The 27,027-nt window shown below is 34.1% G+C and overlaps 1 protein-coding gene and 1 long non-coding RNA gene across 2 annotated transcripts in view; both read left to right on the top strand.

The window, feature by feature from the left end:
- The window catches only part of LOC149910613 (uncharacterized), a 341,209-nt gene that overhangs the window by 294,281 nt on the left and 19,901 nt on the right, over positions 1 to 27,027 (top strand). The gene's annotated exons all lie outside the window — the stretch shown is intronic.
- On the top strand, positions 1,206 to 3,100 carry SoxN (SRY-box transcription factor soxNeuro). Its single transcript, XM_090108165.1, has one exon. It carries the CDS (start codon positions 1,334 to 1,336, stop codon positions 2,444 to 2,446), a length of 1,113 nt encoding a protein of 370 aa, XP_089964291.1. The 5' UTR covers positions 1,206 to 1,333; the 3' UTR covers positions 2,447 to 3,100.

Here is a 27,027-nt window from a genome sequence, read left to right as displayed (position 1 = left end):
CAATAAAATAACATAAAGAGAATTTAAAACTAATAATGTACATCTAATTCTAATAATCTAATTTAATAGTCAGACAGATTTTAATGTTAACAAAGTTAGTTATAAACAACTCAGTTGTTGCTATGGCAACACAGGTAAAAAAAGGTAGGTACATACCTACATAAAACAATGTAAGAAATATAAGTAGATAGGTAGATAATATCCTTGGGCAAACTATTTTAATATTTTTTTTATTTCATTAAAAATAACCTTCTAAGGCAAAAAGTATGTAGTTAGATAGGTACCTACCAGCTACCTACCTAGTCTTCATACTTGAAAAATTGTTTATTCAGATACTTAGGTAGGTAAGTATACAATTATACAGAAATGCCAACAGGTAAATCCTCAACATTTTGTTAACGAAAAGAAATGATAAATTCCTTTTTTTCCATCAAGAAAGATTAAAGTAAATTTTCAAAACAGTCACATATTGTAAGAGTTCAATGCTTTGTCTTGCAAAAATAAAAGATTTCAAATTATTGATTGTTTACACACATTATGCAACAATTGAATGAGTGGCTGAATTGAGTAGTAGTAGCTATTGTCAGATTTTAACAAAGAAGTTTATTGTAAGTGATCATCAATGATTCTCCAAAACAATATAGAGTTTCATTCTTATCATTCTGGTGTTCAGAGCCTTGACCTTAGCCGTGCCAACTGTGTAAACTGTTCTATTGTTATTGAATAACTATTTTATACTTAGGTAATTCATGCGTTAAGGACATTTATAAATGAAGATCATATTAAATTACTACTTGTCTTTTCAGTTGCTAGCTTATTTAATATCAGTTTTAAACATCTGAAAACATAAATAATGTACAAAAGAGCTCGACTTAGAAATTTCAATTTCAAATCACATACATTCAATAAAGAAAAAGATAACATATTGTTTACATCATAAAACTGAGGTCAAGAAGGATCAAACACCGTCGGCAAACAGAAATTGTGATTTGCATGAGGCGGTGCGGACGAGCCGTACGATCGCCTCGCTCGCCACGCGATTAAAAATGCAGGGCGCGGCGGGTGGGAGCGCGCGGGAGGGGCGGGGCCAGCGGAGCGCCGCCATTGGCGCGCGCGGCTCGCGGGCGGGCCCGGGGCCGCGGCGGGGGGGACTCCGCAGGCACCGCCGCCCGGCCGTCGACCACCTCACAACGCACGTAGCCTTCGCGCCGTACGGTATCGCGACACGTACCCCGACGCGCACCGCCGCGAGTCCATGTGAGCGACCGACAGTTCTCTTGTTGTGTACCGTGAACGAAGGATCGGCAAGCTGTACGCGCCGCAGGAAGACGACATGTTGACGATGGAGACGGATCTCAAAGGCGGCAGCCTGCATGCCACGGTGCCGCCGCATCACGCGCTCCAGCACGGCTACGGCTCGCTGGGCGCGCTCGGAGGCATGATGTCTCTGCCTCAGCAGCAGCCGCTCGGCCAGCACCAGCCGCTGCAGCACCACCAGCACCAGCCGCTGCCCCAGCACCACGCGCAGCCCCAACAACAACACCATCAACCGCCAAACAACAACAACAACACCACCAGTAAGAACTCTAACGCAGAACGTGTCAAGCGACCGATGAACGCGTTCATGGTGTGGTCGCGCGGGCAACGCAGAAAAATGGCTTCCGACAATCCTAAAATGCACAATTCTGAAATATCAAAACGCCTAGGTGCACAGTGGAAAGATTTATCTGAATCTGAGAAGCGACCGTTCATCGACGAAGCTAAGAGATTGCGAGCCGTTCACATGAAGGAACATCCCGATTATAAATATAGACCGAGGCGGAAAACGAAGACCCTCGCCAAAAAACAGGAAAAATATCCGTTAGGAGGTGGAGCGTTATTGGGTGCCAGTGACGCGCAAAGAACGGCTGCCCCGTCGGCGCAACAACCACGCGACGTTTATCAAATGACTCCAAACGGTTACATGCCCAATGGATACATGATGCACGATCCCAGTGCATATCAACAGCAAGCGTATGGATATCCCCGTTACGACGTATCGCAAATGCAACAAGGTGGATATGGTGGCGGCTACTACGGAGGTGGCCAAGGATCGCCGTACCTCCCGCAGCCGCCCTCGCCCTCGGCGTACGGGCTGGGGCCCGGCTCGCCGGGAGGCTATGCGCTGCCGGCGTCCTGCGCCTCGCATTCACCGAGCGGCTCGTCGGCCAAGTCGGAGCCCGTGTCCCCCGGACCGCCGGGGCTCAAGAGAGAGTTCGTGAGCCACGAGCCGACGGCGCAGCTGAAGCGCGAGTACGGGCACGTCCCGCAGGGGCACCCGCACGAGCAGCTGACCATGAAGCGCGAGTACGGGCAGCAGGACCTCAGCCACATCATCAACATGTACCACGTGCCCGACGAGCAGCGGTACGCGGCGGCGGGCGAGCGCGCCATGCCGCTCATCTGAGAATCACCCTTCGCGTGCGACATCGACATCCCGCCGCTATGAGCGCGCGTCGCACGCCCAAGTGACTTACAATCGCGTTAGGACAGTGATCGTTAAACCCAGCCGTACATACTTCTAGGTATGTCAATTTATTTGTTTTATAAGTAGCCGGGAACGGCTCCTGTTAGTGTTGCGCGAACTGTTGACTTTAGATATCGGTCCGCCGTCGGCCAAACGTTCAATTTAATGTTGTTGATTAATCTTGTATTATATTACGATTATTGTATTTTTTCATGGTTTAAGTTAAAATATTCTAAGTTGTGTCGTGCGGACGGAAGGCTGCGGAGTGATATTTGCGTGAGAGACGATGTAGTGAAAGAGATTATTTGAATACCAAAAAATTTTTTGATCAAATTGTAAATATAGTGTTAAAGCTAGAGAAGTTGGAGTTAGTGGATAATCGTAGGTAGATAGTATTAAGACGTGCCACGGCGAACACTCGGACCCGTCGTGTATTGTACAAAGTATTTGTTATATCGAATCGAAAGTTATAGAGCCTCGAAAGACTAAAATATTGTAATACGAAAATGTACAGTGAGTGTTATATAGTCAGTGGACACAAAAGTATATTGAAAGAAGATGAAGTTATCAATAAACGACGCGTTAAAATTGTAATATGCTGTTTTGTTCCATTATCCCAAACAACCCACACAAAAAAAAAACTTACCACACACACTATCCATGAGTGATACAAATTTTAAAGTGATGTTATCATTTAAAATAGTTTACAGATAAAAAATGCACTTATCAATCGTATAAAAGATTTCAACGCGTCATACTATTCATTCTTAACATTCTATGATTTTTATTATAATATTCTTTTGTATTATAATTAAAAGAATAATTTTCTTAATATCTGTAAATCTATATTGAATTAAATTGCCTATATTCATGTGTTCTGGTCAATTAATTGCTTGATTTTACCTTTTAAATGCCCCTTTAATTACGTTTTTATTGTGAAAACTGAAAATATTTTATATTAAGTAGGTATAAACACAAAATTTGGAAAATTTAATACATTTAGCAAAAGTGCAATTTATTATTTAATAAAGTATTCAAAGCATTTGAGAAATTTTAAAAGCCTTTCAATACTCACTGTTAAGAAAATGCAATTTATTATTATAAAACTGCGAAATTAATATATTGCAAAAGTAAATGCCTTTTTTAATTTTAACACTATTAATATTGACATTATATTATATTCCTTACAGTATTTAAATTATTATTTACACAAGTTTAATTATCTCGATACTTGCAAACTGGTCAACATAGAAAACTAAATCAAATTGACGTAAGTTAACATGCAAATTTGGTTAAGTAGGGTATTATGCTGAATTCAATATATATCTGTCAACACAAGGGGTGAATTTAATCAAATACCTTCGTACTTGATAGATTCGGGCACTTTTCCTCTGGGAGATAACGCCCCAGTGTTCATTCTAACACTACACACGTCAACAAAGTGTAGGGATATTTTGTGTTTTACAAATTATGTATCCCTGGACTCTGTAGAAAATAATTTTATTTTGCATAAAAGACCTTTAAATAAATAAATAAGCTATATATCTTCCATTTAGGTACAATTTCACTAAATTATTCACTGCAGATTTTTAGATACATATTTGTAAAATACAAAATATCCCTATACTTTGTTGGTGTGCATTTTCAATTATGTATGTGAATGATTTTGAGGTCTTTTAATGACTCACAAAATATATTAAATCATTTATTAAAATAACTGGTTTGAGGTGGTCTCAACCGGAATTTGTAGTTACTAAACATATTACCATCACAAGTTAAAGCAAATACAAATTATGGGTGTGTTTTACGACCATTTATTAAAGTTTTATACAATTTTGGTTAACGTTCTCTCAGAAACATGAAGTGATTCATTTATTGCTTGCTTATCTGCATCAGTATAAAACAAAAAGTACTTACACATTAATAAAACATACCTACATTTTATTAATTTTTTTTTCAGAGCTTTCTAAAAGCTATATTTATGTATGAACATATAGCTTTTTGAACTAGGTAATAGTTTATAATTAAATTTATCAAGTATTAACGGTACTTGTTATTCAGACAAAATCAACATATTTATTTTATCTCTCTTTTTACATTTAACAAATGATATTGAAATTTTAAATTAAAAAAATAAATTAGTGTAATACAGTATTTAGCAATAAAATAGTGTTTAGTAATACAAGAGTGTACATTACTTATATTATTATTAATATTCTAATGTCTCAAATATCGAAACATAAAACAAAACCCGGATAAGAACGCATTTCGCACCCCACCGGGCGTCGAACCCGCGGCCGAGGGTGGACAATCACGTTCCCACGGCACTACATTGTTTTCTCTCACGCTTGGCGACATATCACTGATTACTGTTATGCTCTTATCACGCAATGATTGTCAACGTCTTGTGGGTGTTGCCAAATTATAGTTTGAAGTTTGAATTACTACTATTTATCTTCATATTAATATATGTACTTAGACTTCGTTATGTACGAAGATACAACAAAAAAAACTCATAACTTATAATAAATAAGTAAATATTAAACTTTCAAATCAATCAAACAGCTTATTTGCCTAAATATTGATAATTGATAATATATTTTAATCTACAAGAAAGTTTTTGTAGGCTCAACTTTAAAATAACTACCTATATCTACCTAAACTAAATTATCAAATACTGAAGCTAAATGTATCATAAGCATCCACGCATGAAATTACAGTCAGATGAAATACTATACTAACATCTCTATGAAATATTGGCAATTACAAAAACGTATACTATTTCTCAACTCTACAGATTGAAGTTTCACAGCAAACTTTAACATGCGTATCGGGTTCCAATCTAATCTTAACTGCATCTGTTCGTACATCCGCTGCACATTTGCGTTTTTTTTCAATCTAATTTCCTAAACGCCGACGGGCAAACAAACTAGTGTTGTCACGTAATTCGTTCGTCAAACATTCGTATTTGTTCTTTAGATCGACACCCTTCGTCCCTTTGTTTTTATGTTCCTTGTCAATATTTGGTCTCATTTGTCATTAAGTGGCTTCAAACGATTCGTCGCCAAAGTGGGTGGTGTTTGTATGTTTAACTTATGTGATATGTGATACATGACACCAGTCTTGTCGTATTTAAGGAAGCGTGGGTGGGGTCAAAGTTAGATTGACGTGTATACTGATGTAAATAAGATAAAATACTACCAGAGACGATGTTTGATACAAAATAATATGTTTGTGTGTTGATTGAAATTGTTGTTCGCGTATTGGATTAAATTTCTAATAATAGGTACTATGAAAATGTATTCAATAGCTTTATTAATTTACTTAAATATTTCCGTATGTAAATAATTAAAGATTCAGGTACCTAGGTAATATCTAAAAAGAATTAATCAATTTGGTAGTTAAAACAAAGCCTGTTAATGGAAAAATTTAACTATGTAGGTATGTAGCGTGTAAATGATTATGCAAACTGCAAGGTATTAGCTGAAAGAATTTTCAATTCCCCGAAGAGTCGGCCATTCTCTATTTACTTAGAATTTGGCCATGTCGCAGTTGCTGTAAGGAAAAAAATAAATGGAGTTTTAGCTTTAGTGCGTATGACCTTCTTGGAATCGTTGCTAACGGTACTTACGCCGTCCTATAGGCTACAGGTAGGCTTTTGCTGACCACTGCCGAGGCTTACGTTTTATTATGATGGTTTAAGTTGTTGTTATTAAAAATTTTCACAAACGAGAAAATAACTTGTACGTTTGCGAAAATTATCTAGGCTTAATAGTAATCCAATTAATCTAGGCCAAAGTATTATAATTATATAAAACTAGATTTCCGCCCGCGGCTTCGCCCGCGTTTGCAAAGGAAAACCCGCATAGTTCCCGTTCCCGTGGAATTTCCGGGATAAAAACTATCCTATGTGTTAATCCAAGTTACCCTCTATATGTGTGCTAAATTTTATTGTAATTGGTTCAGTAGTTTTTACGTGAAAGAGTAACAAACATCCATTACACATATACATTATATTAGATTTGAATATCTTTGCAAAAATAGGTACATCTCAATAACTTAACTTGTTTGTAAGGAAAAATAAATGAAAGATTTGGTACGAAAAGCTAATTAATTCTAATAATTACTTTCTCTGTGTGAAGTCTTAATTTCTTTCTTTCCGCATACCAGCTCTATTTCATCCAATAACCGATGAAAAATGTTGTATCCTATGTTTTCTCAAATATTTATTTATTAGATAATAATATAGGTATATCTCGGTTTTGAAAAAAAATTCATAATAGATTTATTAAAAAGCAGGGTCGATTTAACGGTCTCAATTAGTTATAGATGATTCTCTTCACAAATCACTTTGCTTTGGAATTCCCAAGAAACAAATGTATGTAAAGCTATTGATACACAAGGGTGGTCGAGTATTTTTTCTTTAAAAACGACACAACTTTTATCACACATTGTCAAACACGTAACAGAAAACAACAACAAAAAACAACAGTGTTTGTTCTCTTACGTAGAGTTTAGTTTGTTCAAGAATATAAAGTAATACCTACATGTAACAAAAAAATAATGTAATTAAAAAATATCGTTGATGAATGCTTAAACACAGCATACAATTTCGTCAACAAACTGATAGCATAGTGATTTTACCACAAGAGAGTTAGAGAGAAGTGGATTTTACCATAGATAATATAATAGGTAGGTACTATGGAAAATCGATTGTATGTTTACTCAGTAAATCTTGTATAAAAAGAAACATTTATCAAAGTTGTGTAAACAACATTTATACGTACCTATAGATACCAAATAATCAGATTTGCGGCTTCATAAAAATATATTTTTCAATAAATAAAATTTGACGATAGCTAAATTTCTTATTTAGGAACAAATGCCACCATCCCGCGGTAGTCCAACAGAAAAGGGTAATAAAATTGTTTTTTGGAAAGTTTTACGACGGCAAGGGTACGTACCGTGGGGCAGGAATTATAAAACAATTTGACTTTGACCATAAACGCACCGCCGTGTTTGCCTAACTGTAATCGGTTTTGTTTTCAGAAATTACCATGTCCATGTCACTTTTACGATTTATTAACTAATGGTTGATGCTCTTTGTTTTGACTAAATCCGTTATCGTGCGGTCTGGGAGTACATAATTAGCAATGGGAAAGATGTTGCCAGTAAATATTATAAGATAAAGCTTTAGTATCAATTGCTATGACACAAAATGGGTATCTGAAACAGAAATTGTCATATTGTCCAATCGCAATTTTAATTGAATGTATAAATTAGGAAGATAACTGTGGTATTTTTTTTTATCTATATTATTTAGGTATAGGTTTGTACAAAATTTTCAAAATTATCTAATAGGTATAGATTATTATTAGTATAGATGATCTAATCTTATGCATAAAATTCCATACAATACAAGTATGTACTTATTTTCATAGAAACTCATATGTTCGTTATGTACCTACAAGTAGGTACAAATACCATACAGTACATAAGTACCGACTTAACTTATGATCATATTATTTTAACATCCAGTACCAATTTTCACAAATTAATATGATGACGAAGAAATATTTATCTTGAAAAATAAATTATCAGTACCTTGTCATGCAACCTTCAAATTCCTTTAAACTGGTTAATGAGCAATCAATTTTTATCTGACTGATAAACTTACTAGAAATGATAAGAAGCTTATCAGTGACGATTTCATGTAAGTACTTTATGACTTATAAGCTTACCTTAAAGCTTAAGTATTATTCATATTATTGAGCAATCACTTATGTCGTAGCATCTTTGTGTATAGGTACGAATAATCTATACTAATATTATAAAGCTGAAGAGATTGTTTGTTTGAAAGCGCTAATCTCAGGAACGATGGGCCGATTTGAAAAATTATTTCGGTGTTACATAGCCCATTTATCGAGGAAGGCTATCATAGGTATATTTTTTGTTCTTAACTAAACTAAAATATAAAAATTCAAGAATATTCAGGATTTGGTTACAATTATACGTAGGGTCGTACCTACTAAGAATTTTTTGTTTTGTAGGTAAGTAGGTACTAATAATTATTCTGGCTTTCATGAAATTTGTTTATCTAATTTTAGGTGATAAAGAAATTTGTCATTAATCATATTAATATCTTTACTTATATTATAATATTGTATTATCATAGTAAAATTAGCTTAATTTTTAAGAGAAGCCCCGATCAAAACTAAGTATTCAAAACTCTACAAACTTTATCATGAATATAACGAAATACATAGTTTCCTTATTTAATTAAGGGCCGATTTTTCAATGCTTGGATAAAACTTATCCGTCCAATAAAGTATTACACGATAATATTTAAATGTCACGTAAACTGTCAAATACGGGCAATTAGAATACGTTTTTAAAATGGTAGTTTTATACATTATTTGACGAATAAGTTTTATCCAAGCATTGAAAAATCGGCTCTAAAACCATTAAAACACTAATTGCCAGAACTGTCAACATTTTTACAATGCCATCAATTAGTTGTCATCTTATTAAATAATTTATAGATTCGAATTTAAATTAAATGTTAATATCATTGAAATATGTTAACTTGATGTTGACATCACGTTTACGTAATGTGTATTTTTATGAATGAGAAATATAATTATTGAATTAAAACGTTTTACAATAAATATTTAAGACTCATAAAATCAGCAGCAACTAAGCTACGTACAGTCATTTACAACTACGAGTAACGTTGAAGATATTGCTTTACAAACTGCTTATAACATGAGTATAGATGTACATGATACATCATCGAAGCAATGAAATTATCAAGACTTCGCTTTGTAATATTATTGGCAAGATCCAAGCTTGTCGAAGGAATACTTAAATACTGCATGTACATTGCTCGGTATTCATAATGCACTGATTGCGTGATCACTACGGAGACGGTAATGAAACACTAAAAGGTTTTCAAACTACCCTCCGAATTCCGATAGCGTAACTTAATAGCCGGTAGTTTTTAATGAACTTTATTACGATTTTTATGATTTAATGTGTTGAGGTTGTTGTGTAGTATTATGAATGAATTTGGTGTTTATTTTACTTAATATTACAGTAGAAGTAAACTTTTAAAAGTAGGTAAAGTTGTGAACGGGTAACTATGTTCATAAAGTTATTTACAAGGAATGGTAGGTATTACAAAAAAATTCCTGTAAGCCAACTAAACCACTCTATTTTACTACATCATAATCATTAGTTTTTATTTTATTACTGTCGTGGTTAAAATATGTATGCCCAATAACAACATTCACACAATCTGTTCACTAATAAACAATTAAATATTTTGTTTGTTTTTATACAGTTCTTAGGCTAGTCCATCAACAGAAACAAAAAACAAAGGGCTTGGGGCCACTCGTAAATCGGCCGATAGAGTCATTATCCAGGGGCGGACTTGAATAATTAAAAACAAATAAACTCGACACGGATTACCTTATCTTGTTCAATCTTGATTTATATTTTTCGTTTTCTGATTGTTCACGGATATGACTGTGGTTTGTGTATAATTGATGAAAAGGACGTAGTTAGGTTTTTATGGCGATAATGTCGTTTGGGTCACGCTTGCGTGTCCGACTTTCTGTTAAGTTAATTTTAGTGGGTTTGATTTTTTTATATTTTTTTATATTAAATTCGCATTATAATTCAGTAAATATGTATCCAAGGATGTTTATTTAATCTTTGTAAAACTTATATGTATACAACCATTAAATCGATGTCTAATGTTTGTATTTATCTAGTTAAATGTACCTATTACAGTGTAATAATTCTGAAAGTTTTTGCATAATCGTAGATACATATTTTTAAAAAATCGTATTCTGCTTCCCACCTCCGCTGCGCCGCGCCGTCTCTGTAAATAATAATTTACCTTCATGATATGCGATGAGTCTTAAAAACTATGTTTATATTTTTTATTAAAACGTTATTAATTCAAACTTGCTACTTTATACCATTACAATCATAATTTATTATAGCATCTCGAATAAAATTAATTTTCATATCAAAGAATTAGGTTTATAGGTGGATAAAGTTTGTATGTTTATAAATATATGGCACAACTTTGTCAGTTTTAAGAATACATGATTTACATATATCATCCCATTACACGCTTGTTATAAATAGTAAAAGTTGATCTGAATTTCGACATTCGACCCGCCCACGGCCCACGGCCGGAGCAACAACCAACATAAATCGGCCGAAAAACTCCGACAATGTTATTCTTACTTATCTCCAAATGAACCATAACAAATACGAAGAAAATGTAACGGAATTAAAACAACGCAATAGTTGTGTGTGTGTGTGTCCGAGTGACAGATAAGTGTTTGTTCAATTTATATGTGAAGGGTGCTCCACTCTGAGACGCGCCGGCGCCTTATGGGCTCACAACTGATCAATATTTTTATTATTACAACTATTATTTTACTTATATAATTTTTTATTTTATAATGTACAATTTTTGCAATCCTCATGGGTCGTGGTGATCGCCTCATCAGGTCAGACCTATGCACCAGCTTGGTTTCCCGCAGAAATAAAAAAAAGCTTTATAGAATATTTATTTTTTCAGAGTGGTGAAAAATATTACAAGTTAAATCACTGAAAGTTGTCTTTATAATGTTTTAAATTTAAATTTCAGTTTTGCTTCTTCTTGTAGGGTAGAAAAACAAACAAAAAACTGAATTTTAATTAATTGCGTTAGGGTAATAAAATCTATAGTTCCTTAAAAAATTTACATAACCCATTTAGATATTACAAAAGGTTTTAGAGCCTATTACTTGACTCTTGAGTAATATATGTCTGTATGTATTTATATTCTAGATACGATTGTATTAATAAACACTTCGTATAGTGTTACAAAATTAATTCACTAAACGGTTTAAGTAACGGTAGAGTAAGTGCGCCAATTATGGACTGGTTCCGTAATATGGACTACCTTCATTTCTCGAAAACCATCAGTTATAGGTAGGTATCGGTCTCCGCAAACTAAATTCCACCCCACCAGAGCCTCGCCAGTCGTTTGTCGTTGGGCAGAGAGCACGCACGCATTAACGGCAGCCATTTTTCGTTTTTGTCATCGCGCGATGTAATTTTTTACCTAACTTCGTAAGCTCATAACTTCATAAAATATTACTGTTTGGAAAAGTGAATTACACCAGGGGAAAGGTGAGTTGCTTTACAATCATTCATAATAAGTTGATATATCTAATAGTTTAAATATTTTTCTTAGCAACAATATTACCGTAAAAATGTATGTGTATTATAATATGGACCACCGGCATGTTTTAAATATGGACTAGTGGTCCATCTATGTAAAAGTCAAATAGTTTTATTTTAATTTATTTTAATTTGATTGTTTAAGGATAACATCTACAAATACAGACAAACATGGGGTAAAGAGGCAATGGCTAATGCAATTAAAGCACGTGTTTAAAGCAAGCAAGCGCGCGTTTGCATTATGCGGTTTTCGTGCCACACGGATAAATCCCGTTAATAGACACGTCTTCGAAGATCATGGCTTTATTGACGAAGACCTTCCAGCAGTAGAGGGGCCTTCTAATGACCCAGCGCGCGATATAAGGACACCAGTTGATATAATTCCTGATAACCCGATACCTCAGCAAAGGGCTGTTTGTACCTGAACCCGATAACTGCTTACCTGAGACAAAGGCTGTTGCATCTCCCACACCTTAATCTGTAATTGAACCATCACCCCAGACCCGTTGATGGACATTATGAAGCAAATGCACAACCAGGAGTGTCAACACTGACTATGACTGATTCAATAGTTAGTCCCTCTACATCATCTAAATCATATTTTTCGCAAAAAGTGTTTCAGCCTATACCGCATTTAAGGAAAACTGTCAGCAACAGAGGAAGAACTACCAAGCCTACAATCTTGACATCTTTTTTTCAATAATTTTGTACCAAATTCACTATGGTCCATATTTAAAACCATGTGGTCCATATTTTGTACACTTTTTTCTAATGAGCAAAAATGACATATTTTAGAAAATGTTGATTATTTCTAAGATGTTAATCTTCCTTAAGAATTCTAATATTTGATTTTGTTCCTAAATAACTACCGAACCTTTTAAAATATATAAGGCTGATTAATCTTTATAAATCTGAGTTTTATTACAAAAAAACCTTATGGTGGTCCATAATTGGCGCACTTACTCTACGCCTGAAGACTCATCTCCTAGTTCCTCTCTCCTCCCAATGTAGTATCTGTATCGACTAATTTGTCAAGCGATTCACATCTTACACTCTATTGAAATACAGGTGTAAACAGCTTGTATGCATTAAATACGGCAAGCTAGCTTGAAATGGTCGACGGTAAATAAACAGTTGATACATACGATACATTATTGCATCAAAGATGCTATCCTGTTTGTGATCAAAATGGCACTCATTGTTGTTATCAATAGAGGTGACAATAGCGTGAATCGATAGAATTTCTTATCGTAGTGGGTTAGTGGGCAAGAGTAGTCGGGTCAAACGTTTAGCAAACAGCCAGAGCCATACGGATTCGTTTTGCAGACTATTTGTAGTGGCTACAACGAAATGGCTAGAAAAGCACTCGGTCCTTCTAACAATGTTGATCGTGTTTCGTTTCGCTGAAAACCTGGTGAGGTTTCGTTTAGAAAACTCCGTTTACTAGCACTCTGTAACTCCCAGAAGGAAATAACACTTACATTTCAAACTCATTCGACTGTTGCAAAATTAAATGTTTGAAACATTTTAAGAACGTGCACCTGACATGCAAATTTAAGTTAACTTCAATAGCTATTACAAAATAACGAAACATCCACGTCGTTAAACAAACAAAAAACAACATCTGATGAATCGAGGATATATAAAGAATCAATAGAAAATTAATCAAACAGCAAACTTTAAAACATCGCTATGTCTTAACCGAGCAACTCGGAAGCATCTTCGGATCACATTCAAAAGTAATCGCCCATCAATCAACCTTCCCAATTCCAACAAAAAACTCTTTGTCGGAACAAAACCGCCAGTAATTGTTGGCGAAAAAACAAAAGTGGGAATTTATAACGAGATGAAACTTCTAAATCATTCCGTTTAGTGCGAAATTATAGTGTTTTAAACTGGACGTTTAGGTGATTTGTGCGTCTGTAATAGTCTTATATTGAGGTAGCGTGCCTCTGCCGAAACTCAATAATGCCGCAATCTATTAGCTGAACAAAAAGTGAGCTTAATTTCACACCTGTTTACCTTTAATTCCATAATAAGCAGGCCTCGAGAGTTTTTACGGATCCTGTAGTGGCTTTTAATTTTCACGGAGGTTTGTTTGCACAGTTTAAATTTCACTGCTTTTTCGATTTATTATTTATGCAGTGTAAATTAATATATCATTAATTTTGTGTAAATCGCCCATTTTACTCGAGCGTATTCGTGTCAATTATTGCATGATTGGCACAGTAATTATTGTGATGAAATTAAATGTACATATATTTTAAACCACTATTTTGTACAGGTAATAAAAAATATACCTACTCATATTTATAATGTAACAATAAAGGGAGAACTCAAATATTTAATCATAAATCATAATCACTACAACGATAAATAAATAGTTTGGAAAATCCAAAAGTGCACGCCTCATAATTTTTTTTTAATAAATATTTATTAATTATTATTTTTGTTTATTTAATAACAATTAAACCACATCGAATCAGACCCTGAAAAATGAAAGGGTTCTATTCCTGAGCATACTCAAGCGTAAGAGAGAAAAAAAGACTCGATTAGTAAAGTATTTCGGTCGCTATCGTGTTAACAAGAAAAAGGATCCGCACATACAGACACACGGACGTCCAAGACAGAACTTTTTTAAACTGTTTTTTAACTAGTTTAAATAACAAAAATGACATCAAAAATATCATGAACGTTAAAAATAGTGTTTTTTCTTAATATGTGTGTGTATGTATTATCTTACAAGTGCAATGTATGATACATAAAGACATTTTAAGTTTGAAAAATCAGATGTTTTGCGCGAAGTGACAGTAGTACCCACCTCAACGCTTCGCTTATGAGGCGTGCAATAAGTTGGTAGATACCTCTTAATATAATTGGATAGAAACCTATATGACTTATTCTTCAAGGCAAAGAATTCTAAACGAGTGTCTATTACTTAGGTATTTAACAATATGTTTTTTTTTCATCTTACTTGAACAGAAAGATTGCAGTTTTTATATTCATCTTCTTAAACAAGATTGAATATCTTTTTCCAATGCCAGTTTGCTATTTATTATCGTCGTGGCAATAAAATTAGAGTGTGCGAATCAGGAACACCATCTTTTATTAATTAATAATTTCGTATCGGGAGTTACTTAAATTTGAAAATTTATGAGATATATTTCTGTATGTTCTGAATGTTTTTAATACCACATAATAGGTATTATACAATATATGAGATTCAACATCTGTCGCGTGGACCTATATGACACTGCTTCCAAAGATTACCCAGGACAAACAAGCTACCAATAAATTTTCCTGCATCTAATACCTATAGTCTACCATATACAATTGTTGACCGGCGAGTTAAACAACTCTGCTTTCCAAAGATGCCTTCTTGACACAAACCTTTTAAACAGACTTGTGCATCTAATATCTACCCACAGTTTCTCAAGTAATCATCAAGTGCTGACCGGCCGCAGGACGCTGACGTCACAGCGTGGGTGCCGACACGTCGTCGTCACGCTCCACAAAGCGCGAGGTTAGCGCAGCCTTGGCGTCGCCTCACATTGCGCACCGGCTTAGAACAACTGTTTTTCAACTGTATGATCGGCGATCAAGGAATCGGGTCAAGTGGCTTCCTGAAATGGTTACAAAAGGTGTAAATTAGCTTGCCATTTTATCTCCATACGTAAAGTAACAATGTTGTAGAATGGTAATACCTACCACCAGTGATCAGTCGGTAAACTATGAAAAATTAAAGCAGTTTACTACTTATTAACTATACACATAACAAATCATAATATAAAAAAAAACATTCAAGACACCAGGGATAGCGGTACATAATATTCAATCATCGGGCATACTTGGTATCATCTGGTAAGTAATGCGATAAAGTGTTAATTTAATAGTTTCAACTCATTTGATATACCTAATATAATTTTATATTATATACAGAATAAACGATAGAATTCTTGACCCATTTGTATTATTTAAATTGGGATATAAACAATCCAGAAACAAATAATATTAAAATTCACTTAATTAAAGACTCCACAATACCCTAAAACTGTCGCTTTAATAACTTAATTTACTTTTGTCTAAGTAATAACGACTTATTTTCGTCTCAATACACAGCATAACAAGCAGTACATTAAACATTACCTATCACAAAAGAAAATAATTCCAAAGAGAAATAAAATAATTTCACCATGGTCACCTAGAATCAGGCAGTAAAGAACAAAATGGCCAATAAAGTAATAAAGGAAGAGCAATGTCATAAATCGCATGTGTCTCGTCTTGGGCATGTCTAATGACTTGTCGATATTAAGACAATGGCTCAGCGTGATCCTCATAAAACTGGGCCCGTGACGACAGCGTCGTCCAAAATATTTATACGCGTGACAAATGTCCTTTTTGTCTCTAAAGGCCTGTCTCGCCGATTGGACATGGTCTTAGGTGCTCTTCGCTGAAAATATCCGTTCCGTATTAAATTTACTGTGAGTGACGCATGTGATGTTCGAACCTAAATGGTGGTTTTGGGAAAGTTCTTTTGATAGTTATTTCAAATATTATTTTAGATTTTAATTAAAAAAATATTTAATTTGTAAAAATAACTCCCGGCTAATGAGAGCCCTGATGATAATTAAAATTTATGACATCTCAACTGTTATAAAAATAAAAGACTAAAAATATGGAAGATAAAATTTATTTTTCAATTCCTCTTAATAAAGATAAGAAACGACTTTGAATGAATATAATTGGTAAGTGTAAAACTTTAGCTCTAAAAGGGACAAGCTTTTATACGTTTGTTAAAAACAACAGCGCTGTAATATAAAAAGATTTGTAGCAATAAATATTACTCTTAATCTTGTCTTAATTAAGTCGTAGCACGTGCCAAAGCTCCGAGTATTCACATGTAGGCGTTTTATATAATCTCTGGCATTTGTCGTTTTATTTCGAATTGTAAGTAATAAATCCAGGCAGCGATGACCGATGGCTGTGAAAGTTCACACAATAATTTAAGTTTTTAACACTACGCTGCCACCGGCAGATGGCTCTCATTAGCCGGTAGTGCTAATATGTATCGATACTATAATATTTTGTAGTTGTTTTTCTTTTTGGAGATTGTAAAAACAATGTGTCATCTTTACTTTAAAGTTAAAAGACGTACGAACATAGTCCATACACATTACTACACAAGATAACGTTTACCAGGAATACAAAAAGCTCTATTCTTTTTATATATAAAAATGAATCGCAAAATGTGTTGGTAAGCGCATAACTCGAGAACGGCTACCCCGATTTCGATAATTCTTTTTTTATTATATTCCTTGAAGTACGAGGATGTTTTTTATGTAGAGAAAACGTAAATATGTACCACGGGCGAAGCCGGGGCGGACCGCTAGTACTTAATAAAGTTAATAACAATGAAGCAAAGGTAGAATGTACTGCATGTCTAAATATAATATGTAACTACCCATACTAAATTCGATAATGACTTAATCCCTTTCAAAATCTGACACAGGAAATAATACATTTCCGATACACCTAACAACACGTCACAGATGAGTACATCTTAAATAATCTAATGATAAACCGAGTTTCGTAAGCGAATATTTTCTATCTAGACTCTTTAAAAAACGACCTCCATCACGAATGTCATTTGCACGGCGTGCCGTTGAAAAAGCAATTATTTCAATAGCCCGCGCCGGCACCCAGCGACAAAAAGTGGGCAGCACGCGCGCCGTGACTGGTCAGTGGTCGGCAAGAAAGTTGGGAGACGAAGGACACTGCTGGTTTGGGTAAATACTGTTTAGAGTTACCGTGTACTAGGTGCATCGTGAAGGTAAGTAGAGAAAAGTATTTTGGGTCATATATGTTACAAGGTAAAACTGGAAAAGAGAAACGAATTATGATAACTGATTATATTATCTACCTATTAATCTATACTAATATTATAAAGCTGAAAAGTTTGTTTGTTTGTTTTTTTAGCATTTATCATCTCGCTAAGACCAACAGGAGCGGAGCACTGCGGGTAAAACCGCGGAGCACAGCTAGTGCAAGATGTATTGACAGTAAACACAGTATGTTAGCACACATAAGACACTATTTTGTAGGTGTGGGTAAATTCATTTTCTGTGCAAATTGGAATGCAATAAATGTTATGTTATGAATTATGATAAGTAATCCTCTATAAACATAAATACGTTATCAAGATACCTTAGATCATTAAAAGATACTCATAAAATCTACTCTGTCTATACTCTATAGCTAATCAAGACTATAAAATGTATGTCAACAAGTTAATCGATGAAAAATTAAATACAATTTATTCATTACAACAATAGTGCTTATCTTATTTTTAAATTCTCGGCAGCAAAAACTAATTGGCTTTCCACTCTGCTTGGTTTTGATAAACTCCAACAATCGATCGTCTATTTCCGCTCATCAATTAGCCTTTTAACGAATAATATTACAAGGTTAAACTGATTTTATAACATGCTTAACTAGGTATATGATCAAAAAATGTATCCTGTATTTATGGATATTGGAATAAGTGCTCGGTCGCTTAAGTGGCAAACTTTTACGAGTGTCATTGGGATGACAATGCAATAGGCATCGAGTGGCCATTGCCTCTACCACAGTTCACAAGTCACAATCAATGATTTTACTTCGAGTAGCTACGTATTTTATTCGTCCAAATTTAAAACATGTTTTGGACTGAAATAAATAGGTATGTTGTACACGTCTTAATGATTGATTGTTTAATATCATAGTAATTTGATCCTGATCTACCAATTAAATAGTTTATTTGAAAATGTAGTTTTACTGTCTCTTATAAAATACACGATTTAAATAAGAAATTACATTAAAAACAAAGCAACGGTTGTCGTAACAATAAAAGCAATCGTTCGTCAAACCACAAACACCCTTGGCACGGATTGTTACCGGTGTTACGTTGTAATGATCTAAGAAATACTTTTCTTGATACATTTTCAATTATAATATGAATATATTTAGAAATGTGCATTGCAATTGAAAGCATATTTTTGCATTTTCTTGCAGCATTTTAAACTATTGTGTAAGGTAAACTGCGATTGATTTTTTTCGCTTTCACGTCATAGTCGTTATCGTTTATAGTTATCAGTATAATAGCTGGGTCATTTGGTTTGATTCCTGCTTGCGATACAGTGAAACAGATGCTCTATTTTCACTTTCTTATAAGTACCAAGAAATAAAGTCTCCGAATTTAGTATGGTATACCTTATCGTAATTCATAAATATTTTCTACTTGCCTTATATTAATGTCATAAATGTTAAAAATTAATAATTTTTAAAGCTTTCTTGAAAACTGCATTCTAAACTTAAGACTGTCGTACGAAAAGTAGGTTAGGTAGAGTGTAGACTGATTAAAGGTCAGTTTTCCTTCAATGACCCAGAATTTAATACAGAATTTTTACAGATACGCTTTTTGGCCTTCAGGCAGATTTTTATAATGTGGTTAACTATTAATTTAGTACCACACAGCTGACGACACCATAGTAATTTCCTGAAAAGATAGGTTTAGTTTCGAGTTAATTACAAAATTACATACCTACTAGGCTACTAAACGTATGGAAGAAGTTAATGCAATAACAAAAGAGGAAACAGCGGCTAGTGAAACAATAATTGAACTTGAAGACTGTTTAGTACGGCCACAACGAGCTAATCCATAGCCGACAACAAATATTTACTTATTTATTTTTATTTCATCTTAAACCTTAAATAAACATTCACTGCACAACAATGATTTCAATCACATCTATGAAGATAGACTTTCAACTGAGAAAAAAAGCGCGCAAAAACTTTCTACGTTGAATTGTCCCATACCTAATTTCAGTTACAAAGCATATTCGAATTATATTAGGAGGCGACAAATAGAGCGGATTACTGTTATCTCGTGATTAATAGTAGGGCCGTAACGGGACGATGCAAGTGTGTCGCCCGCCAATCACTGCACTCTGCTTGTAAATTATGTTCTGTAGAAAGCACTGGCGCGTCCGTTGACATCGTACATAGTATGTTCTAGAATTTCGTTTTTGTTCGACCTCTTTTGTATTTAAGACGTGAACTGGCAGCTAAGATTTTGTGTTTTTAAAAATGAAATTATCTAAGAAAAAAGAATAAATTGTTTTGTTTTTAAATATGTATCTGTGTATTTTTAATACGCAGTGGGTACTCTTGCCGTACGTATTTTAGAGAGTTCTCACTGAGTTTTGTCTGATACATATTATATGGTTGCCTTCGTGTTAGAATGCAGATTTCTCGAATGTATTTAATCGCAATATGTGCAGTGGAACGCATTGCAGGCAGGTGAGAGTTGTTCGAACATTGTCAAGCAAACATTGTAGATTGTGTACCTATCTATTATTTTATTATATTGGTGATAGAATTTGTTACTTCTTTGAGTTTATGTCTGAATGATCAAATTAGAAGAACAGAATACAAACAAATCATAATATGTGCATTGAGCCAAGGCGCAAGTTCTGCGAGGTGTTATATATAACTATAACTAAGCAATTGAAAGTACCGTCGAACGAAAAAGGTTTTTACTATTAATAAGCATAAAAAAGTCTGATTCATTTATCTCGTAGCGTCATAGACATAAACCTGAAATGCTCTAGACGCCCTCAGCCACGGAGGCTACTTAACACCATGCCAATTGCACGAAAGTGCGCTCTCCATGGTTTTTGCGCCATTCCTACTTGTAAATTATTTGCAAGTACTTTGGGAATATTTTTCTCGAATATCCGTGGAAGTCGTTATGTGGCAATTCAGGTAAAGCTCGATAGGTAGGTCACATAGAACATGCGTTGTCACCTACGGAAGAGAAACGTCACTGAACGTCGAACATGAAATATGATAAATGTTTCTCAGAGGTACGGAGTTGCTACACACTTGTATAGTACTGGAAGCGGCCTGATGTTCATATATTAGGTATTCCGAGAGTTGATTGTACAAAGCCGAATGCATTTGAAATATTGGTAACATTTTGCATTGATTAACATTTATTTAAAATATTTATTTATTTATCTTAAAATAAGCATATTACGTTATATGATGAATCATATCTCATAATATCATATATCCCTTTGTGTTGTGAACATTTTTTACATAATATGGGACTCAATGAATTTGTGCCCAACTTTCAGATTGGTACGTTAATAGTTTAATTTAATTTTTCCATGAATCAAAATGTTAAACTGTTATACTAAAATAAAGTCTATAACATTAGATTTTATCACGAGACCCAACTACCCATAAAACTATATAACAAACATACCAAACTACCACTGTTACCCATACAAATATATGTGCACATCCAGTACTCTAACCCACTGGTATGCCAATCAGCTATACCCAATGCAGGTCTGACAGCGAGGTTAGAGCTTGCTGATTCCTTAATTGGCGTGACGTTTTGGTGTCACATTCCACAGTGTAGATGCTACTTAACACTACCAGTGTGGAAACACCTTTATATTGCTAAATCGCGGTTGAGTGTAACGAAACTAACCTTACTTAATGTATTGGGAAATATAAAATGGTTTATGGATCTACCTAATGCATTGGCAGATTTATTATGTTTGGTTTATGTGATGGTTTTAAAACATTATTTGTGATATGGAGCACTGGAGGTAATACGAGGCTTAATAATCTATGATAATTGAAGGAATGTTACACTTTATACATAATTTTAAATTAATTTATATCTAGGTACTTGAACAATAATTTACAAAGAAAAGGTAAAAAATTGTCTATAAAAAAAGCTTTTTAGTAGATAGTCTTGACAATTTGCTACTTCTTAGCCAGAATAGTATGGTATATTTCCCGCAGATTTACTTTTCATTGTTATCCTGCCATAATAAACAGTAAACCTTATTTATTACTCAATCAACATAGCAACGCCTTAACGTGTACTTGGTAAAATCCAAAAATGGACATAACATTGTCACGGTTATGAATCGACAAATGAATAAAACTATTATAACAACATTATTAAGCGTGTCTAAACATTTATTCCGACTGTAAATCCAACGTGCTAAAGAGGGCATGAATAAATTACATCGAAATCTATAAAAAACGTGTTTCAAAACAAAATTATTTGGACGAGGGTATCTCATTCACACATTAGTGACGCTACTCGCCGCGTCCGATGGTAATTATTAAAAAGTTACGTTCAGTTTTTCATTTTTTACGTTTTGTCGTTCGGAAATTTCGTGTGTCGTGAGCGTTAAGTAGTATTTATGCGATATCCAGCAGCGATGAGGTGCAAGGAACTCGGACAGTCTACGCAGACCTGACTTTGGAATTATTATTAAAAATCGGAGCAGATATTGATGAAGGTGAAACAATTTTAAAATGAAGTAGAATCTTAAAATAAAACTTCCTGATACATATTTTAAAATGATGTTTTGCACAGAACTGTATCGATAGTTCTGTGATGTTCTGCCAATTCAAAAATGGGCCAAAGAAGTAATTTAACTTTTTGCGTCTAAGTATTAAATAAAGTAGGTATTATATTCTACGAGTATAGGAGTACCAATAATTTCTGTTTTTATTTCAGTGTGTGTATTTATAAGTACAAATTTTTGTACCTATCAAGTAGCTGTTCCATTTTTATGTTCTCCAATTTACGAACAATAAAAAGTACTTACCTACAAAGAATATTTTCAGTAGCAAATACGAAATCCGCCCATAAATCAGAAGCAACGTGTCAAATAGACTTTCCGCTATATAACTTACATTATCTTACCTGCCTCTGCGATATTAAAACATTTTAACTCTTTACCTCCTCGCGGCCCGGCATAAATTCAGCCTGGACACTACGGAGCGGATCGCCAGGGCTCATTCTGTTTTGATTAATGCTCCTTGCACATTGCCACTCTAGCACACATTTACCAACTTATTATATGCCCCTAATTGTGGATAGATCGAATTTCAACTCTATTACGATTAAATAGAATTTTTAGTTGCAAAGTTCAGGTCTGTGCAGGAAAAAGGAACTTGGCCTGAATAATATGTAGATCCTAAAAGTATCTGGCTACCGAACGCTCGCGTTTCTCACGCAAGAGCCAACAATTAAATAAGCCTGCATGTTATATGATTAAAACAGTGATTGGTCAAGATTTGTGGACGATACTTCATTTGCAGAATCGCTCCCGGCGGTTTTTTATGCATATTGATTGTTTTTGAGTTCATTCTTACTATTTTTTTTTGTTTCAACCATTTTATATCTCGTTGTTAAGTTACCAAGTTCAAAAATCATAAAATTTCATATAAAATTTACTAAAATGACCACCCCGATTTTTTTTTTTATTTTATTGTATATGTAGTATGTACCTAGTGATTGCTAGGCTTGGCTTGGTCTAAAATTTCTTATAATAATTATTTCAAAAGTTGCAAGAACAATAAATCTATTTGACATTTTGTAGCTATTTTGTAACAATGACATTTCATTTAATTATCAGCATCAATCACACAATAATTTCGAATCATAATTACAGGTGAAACAATCACAATGTGATATCAATAACTTATATCATGTCTTCAATATTACAAAGCAATTATTCTTAATCCGAGCGACACCAAGGTGATTATTACGCAATCAATCACTCAATCTCGATACGTATCAGAACATTTATCTCTGAAATCGAATGGAAAAGGTACATTTATCACAAACATCGGACGACATCCCTTGTAGCGTTTCTCGACATAATTTCATATAAATTACTTAAAATCAAAAGGGGAATTAGGAAGGACTAATGCCCGTTTCGCATGTTCACTCTAACCTTTACGTAACTTATTATTTCTAATTTAACCCTGTTTTGTAGTGGGCGGTATACGTTTAACTGTAATACGTCATCGCGCCGGGATGGCTATAATCGTTTAGTTATTATTGGAAGTAAATGACTTTTTCCATTTTGTATAGCCGTGCGACACAATTCACACGCTTGTTTTGGGTTCAGAAGACAGCTGACAAAATTGTATGCGAAACGATGTTTTCTATTTGCTCGCAATCATTTACTCCTTTTGTGTTTAGTTACGCAATAGGTATGACTTTAATGATGTCTGCATCATTTTTTACCTATGTAAATACATATGAGAAATGTTATTATAAGATGGATAGTAACTCATAAACTGCCTAATACATTGCTTTGTCATTAAATCCCAACTAGAAGCCCGGATCACGTAGAGAAAAGATTAATTTAATAAAACGCACGAAATGATTGATACTGTAAAAACGTACGTGTAATGACTGATAAGTACAAACTTATACCAATTCGAAATATGTCGAAAATATCCTATAGGTACTAACATAACTACACGGGCCTCAAAGACTTTAGGCTTTCAGTCTTAAAACATTACTTACCTTACGATATTTAATCAATTTTTTTAATTCACGTCATCATCAATACGAAATACCTACATAACGTAATTGACTATTACGGCAACGAGACATATCACATTACATTTTACATCAATACACGTAGTATCGCTTACTCGCAATTAATACCACTTCGCTTATAACTTCACCAGCTCCTAATAACCCCCTTCGATGCGTGATTGACGTTCGGTTTTAGGCAGCTAATGTAATTATATATTATTATAACGGAATTTTAATAGATCGCTCAGTACGGAGGCGTCCATGGGTCACGTGTAGCGCTACTTTGGCAAGACATATGTACCTACTTCCTCATTTGAATATTGTACCTATGTAATTTATTTTTTATACAACGCCGCGCCGCTAGGTTGGCCTTTATACAGAATATTATTAAAACACGAGAACGTAAACAAGGTTGAACTCAATGACCTATTATACTAGTAGACGCGGCATACGCCAACATCATTGCACTAAAAAACAGCGTAATTAATACATACCTACTTACTAACGCATTATCACCAATACAGTTGTTCTCTCTTTCACTCTCACGCACGAGACACAATACATGTCTCACTCATGTACTTCGTAATAACAACTGCCGATTAAAATATAAAAAGAACGTCCAGCCACGACGCTGAATGGTGCGTGACTAAGTGAAACTCGGGCACTTAGCTGAGTTTTTTCTTGCCAAAATAGAGAGCGGGTAACGTATCTAGCTTTTTTATATATCATAGGTTGAACTACTTAACTCATATCAAAGTTTGTACCTATTTAAGATCAAAAGAGATCACGAGATATCAGATAAATAATTTCTGTAGTTCTTACCATCGTAGCTATCTTACTTAAAAACAAATGCTTCATTAAAATATATTATGGCATCACAACTAAGTTAAAGCTTAATATTTATACATATTAAATCCTTTAAAACCCACTTACCATTCATCAAACGAATATGCATTCATTCATATGCATTATCAAGAAATTGTTACGTTAATTTTTGCCAATCGGCAACATCAACCAAAAATAAATCATAGGATAAATAAAAATCAAAACTATCCTAATTTCTATATGAATAGAGCATAATTTTGAAGTACTTATTGCATTGCAATTTGTAACAAAGCTTTTTCAATCGTATACCTGGTGCAATACCTTCCTGGAAACAGTAATAGCGAACGCAGTAATCCTCTTCGACTGAATCTACGATCTGCGAAGGTAAATTGATAATTTTTAACTAGAAACAGCCAACAGGGCTGCTACACGTGTAAGTACAATAATCTAGTTATAAGAATATTTTATTATTGCAAAGAAATCATGAAGAAATTAGGTCTAAATAAAAATGCGATTATGATGTATCTTTTTCTTATTACCTAATACATTAAGGTTGTGATTCAGACCTAATTGAAATGTATGTAAATAACATTAAAGAAGTAAAAAACGATGCACGAAATTTGTATGTATCTGTGATGTAAACTTTGAGGCTTTAAATACCGTTTTCCATATGTAATTGATAGAAACAGACAACAGTCAACCCTAGACACCTGGATAATTTACGCGAAGCGATTAGCAATTTCATTTCGGCGTCACAAAGTCTGCCGAAAGCTGGATGCGCCGGAAAGGATTACGTCCACTTTTTGCAGATTAAACAAGGGTACCTGGAGATCAATCATCTATGTGTTTACTGTTTATAAGCCGCTGTTTTATTGCTTCCCCGAAATATGTACAGCTATGTAAATAAACTGAGGTTATTTTCTTAGTTATGTAAGTGTTGGATAAGAGGGATTGTGAAGTTTCCAATTCCGCAAAATACTTTACATAAAAATATTTCCAAGATAAAAAAGTGTAAATTACAAAATAAAAGGCTAATTTACTAGTTTATAAGGAAACAAAACATACATTGTTTGTTAATTATAAATTCATAACACTTTTATAACTGTAAAAGCTGCATTGATAAGTTACTATTCACACATAGATTTTAGGGTTATTTTATTGGTATGCCATGTAAATATTTTACACTGAATTATAGTTACAAAAACAAAGAATTGTTTTGTATGTATAATGGTATAATTTGAACTAGGGAAGAATGTAGAAAGGCCTAAAACATGACACTGCCAGAAAAACAACAAAAACACAAGTAAATTATATTTTGAGTTCCGTAATACATTAAATCAATATCCAATAAAACTAATTTAATACTTCTTATTAATATTGCATTACGTTTATGTTGTTTGACATTTTATTACCGCAATAAAATAATATTCAGTAATAACTCACTAGGCCATGTTATGAATAAGTAAATGACTTGATTATGATTTTAATTAAGTGCCAATTATAATGTCGGTGGTCCAATGATATACGTTGTTTAGAACGTAGAAGTTTATCATAAGTTACATAATAAAGTTACAGTATGATTATATAAACAAGTAATTAATCAATTATTATTGGTACCTAACTCTTTAGGTGTATGAATTCTTTTCATTTTTGGAATGGCATCCCAAGACTATTGACAGATTATTGAACGTATCGAATTAAAAGATGATTGTTAACAAATTCCCGCATCCCTCGAATACCGACATCTCACCTCCTTGACAAGACAAAACGTAAAAAGCCACGGTACATATGACAAGATAGCAACCAATTACTGGTCTGGTGCAGTTGTTTATCAGCCGAGCTTACTCATCTTAGCGTAGGTACAATTCACACCATCATCTCGCAAGTGTCGGGGGTTTTTCGTTTTTTTGGACACACTTCAATGGACGAGCGAACGTTCTGGAATCGATACGGTTAGTAACTTCTAAATTGTGTACTTTTTAACTAGCTAGATATCTGACGTGATGAAGAGGTGCTCTTACCGATTTGTGTTGTCAAAATT

This window comes from Colias eurytheme, chromosome 2, assembly GCF_061535395.1.
Source record: "Colias eurytheme isolate Ceu_HAF_F1 chromosome 2, ilColEury1 Martin Lab GWU primary, whole genome shotgun sequence".
Classification (NCBI taxonomy): domain Eukaryota; kingdom Metazoa; phylum Arthropoda; class Insecta; order Lepidoptera; family Pieridae; genus Colias; species Colias eurytheme.
Note: the sequence above shows the minus strand (reverse complement) of the source record. Positions and strands in the feature narration are given on the sequence as shown.

What these genes read in the sequence shown, in the direction of transcription:
- SoxN (XM_090108165.1), top strand. Translation starts at nt 1,334, where the DNA reads ATGTTGACGATGGAGACGGATCTCAAAGGCGGCAGCCTGCATGCCACG.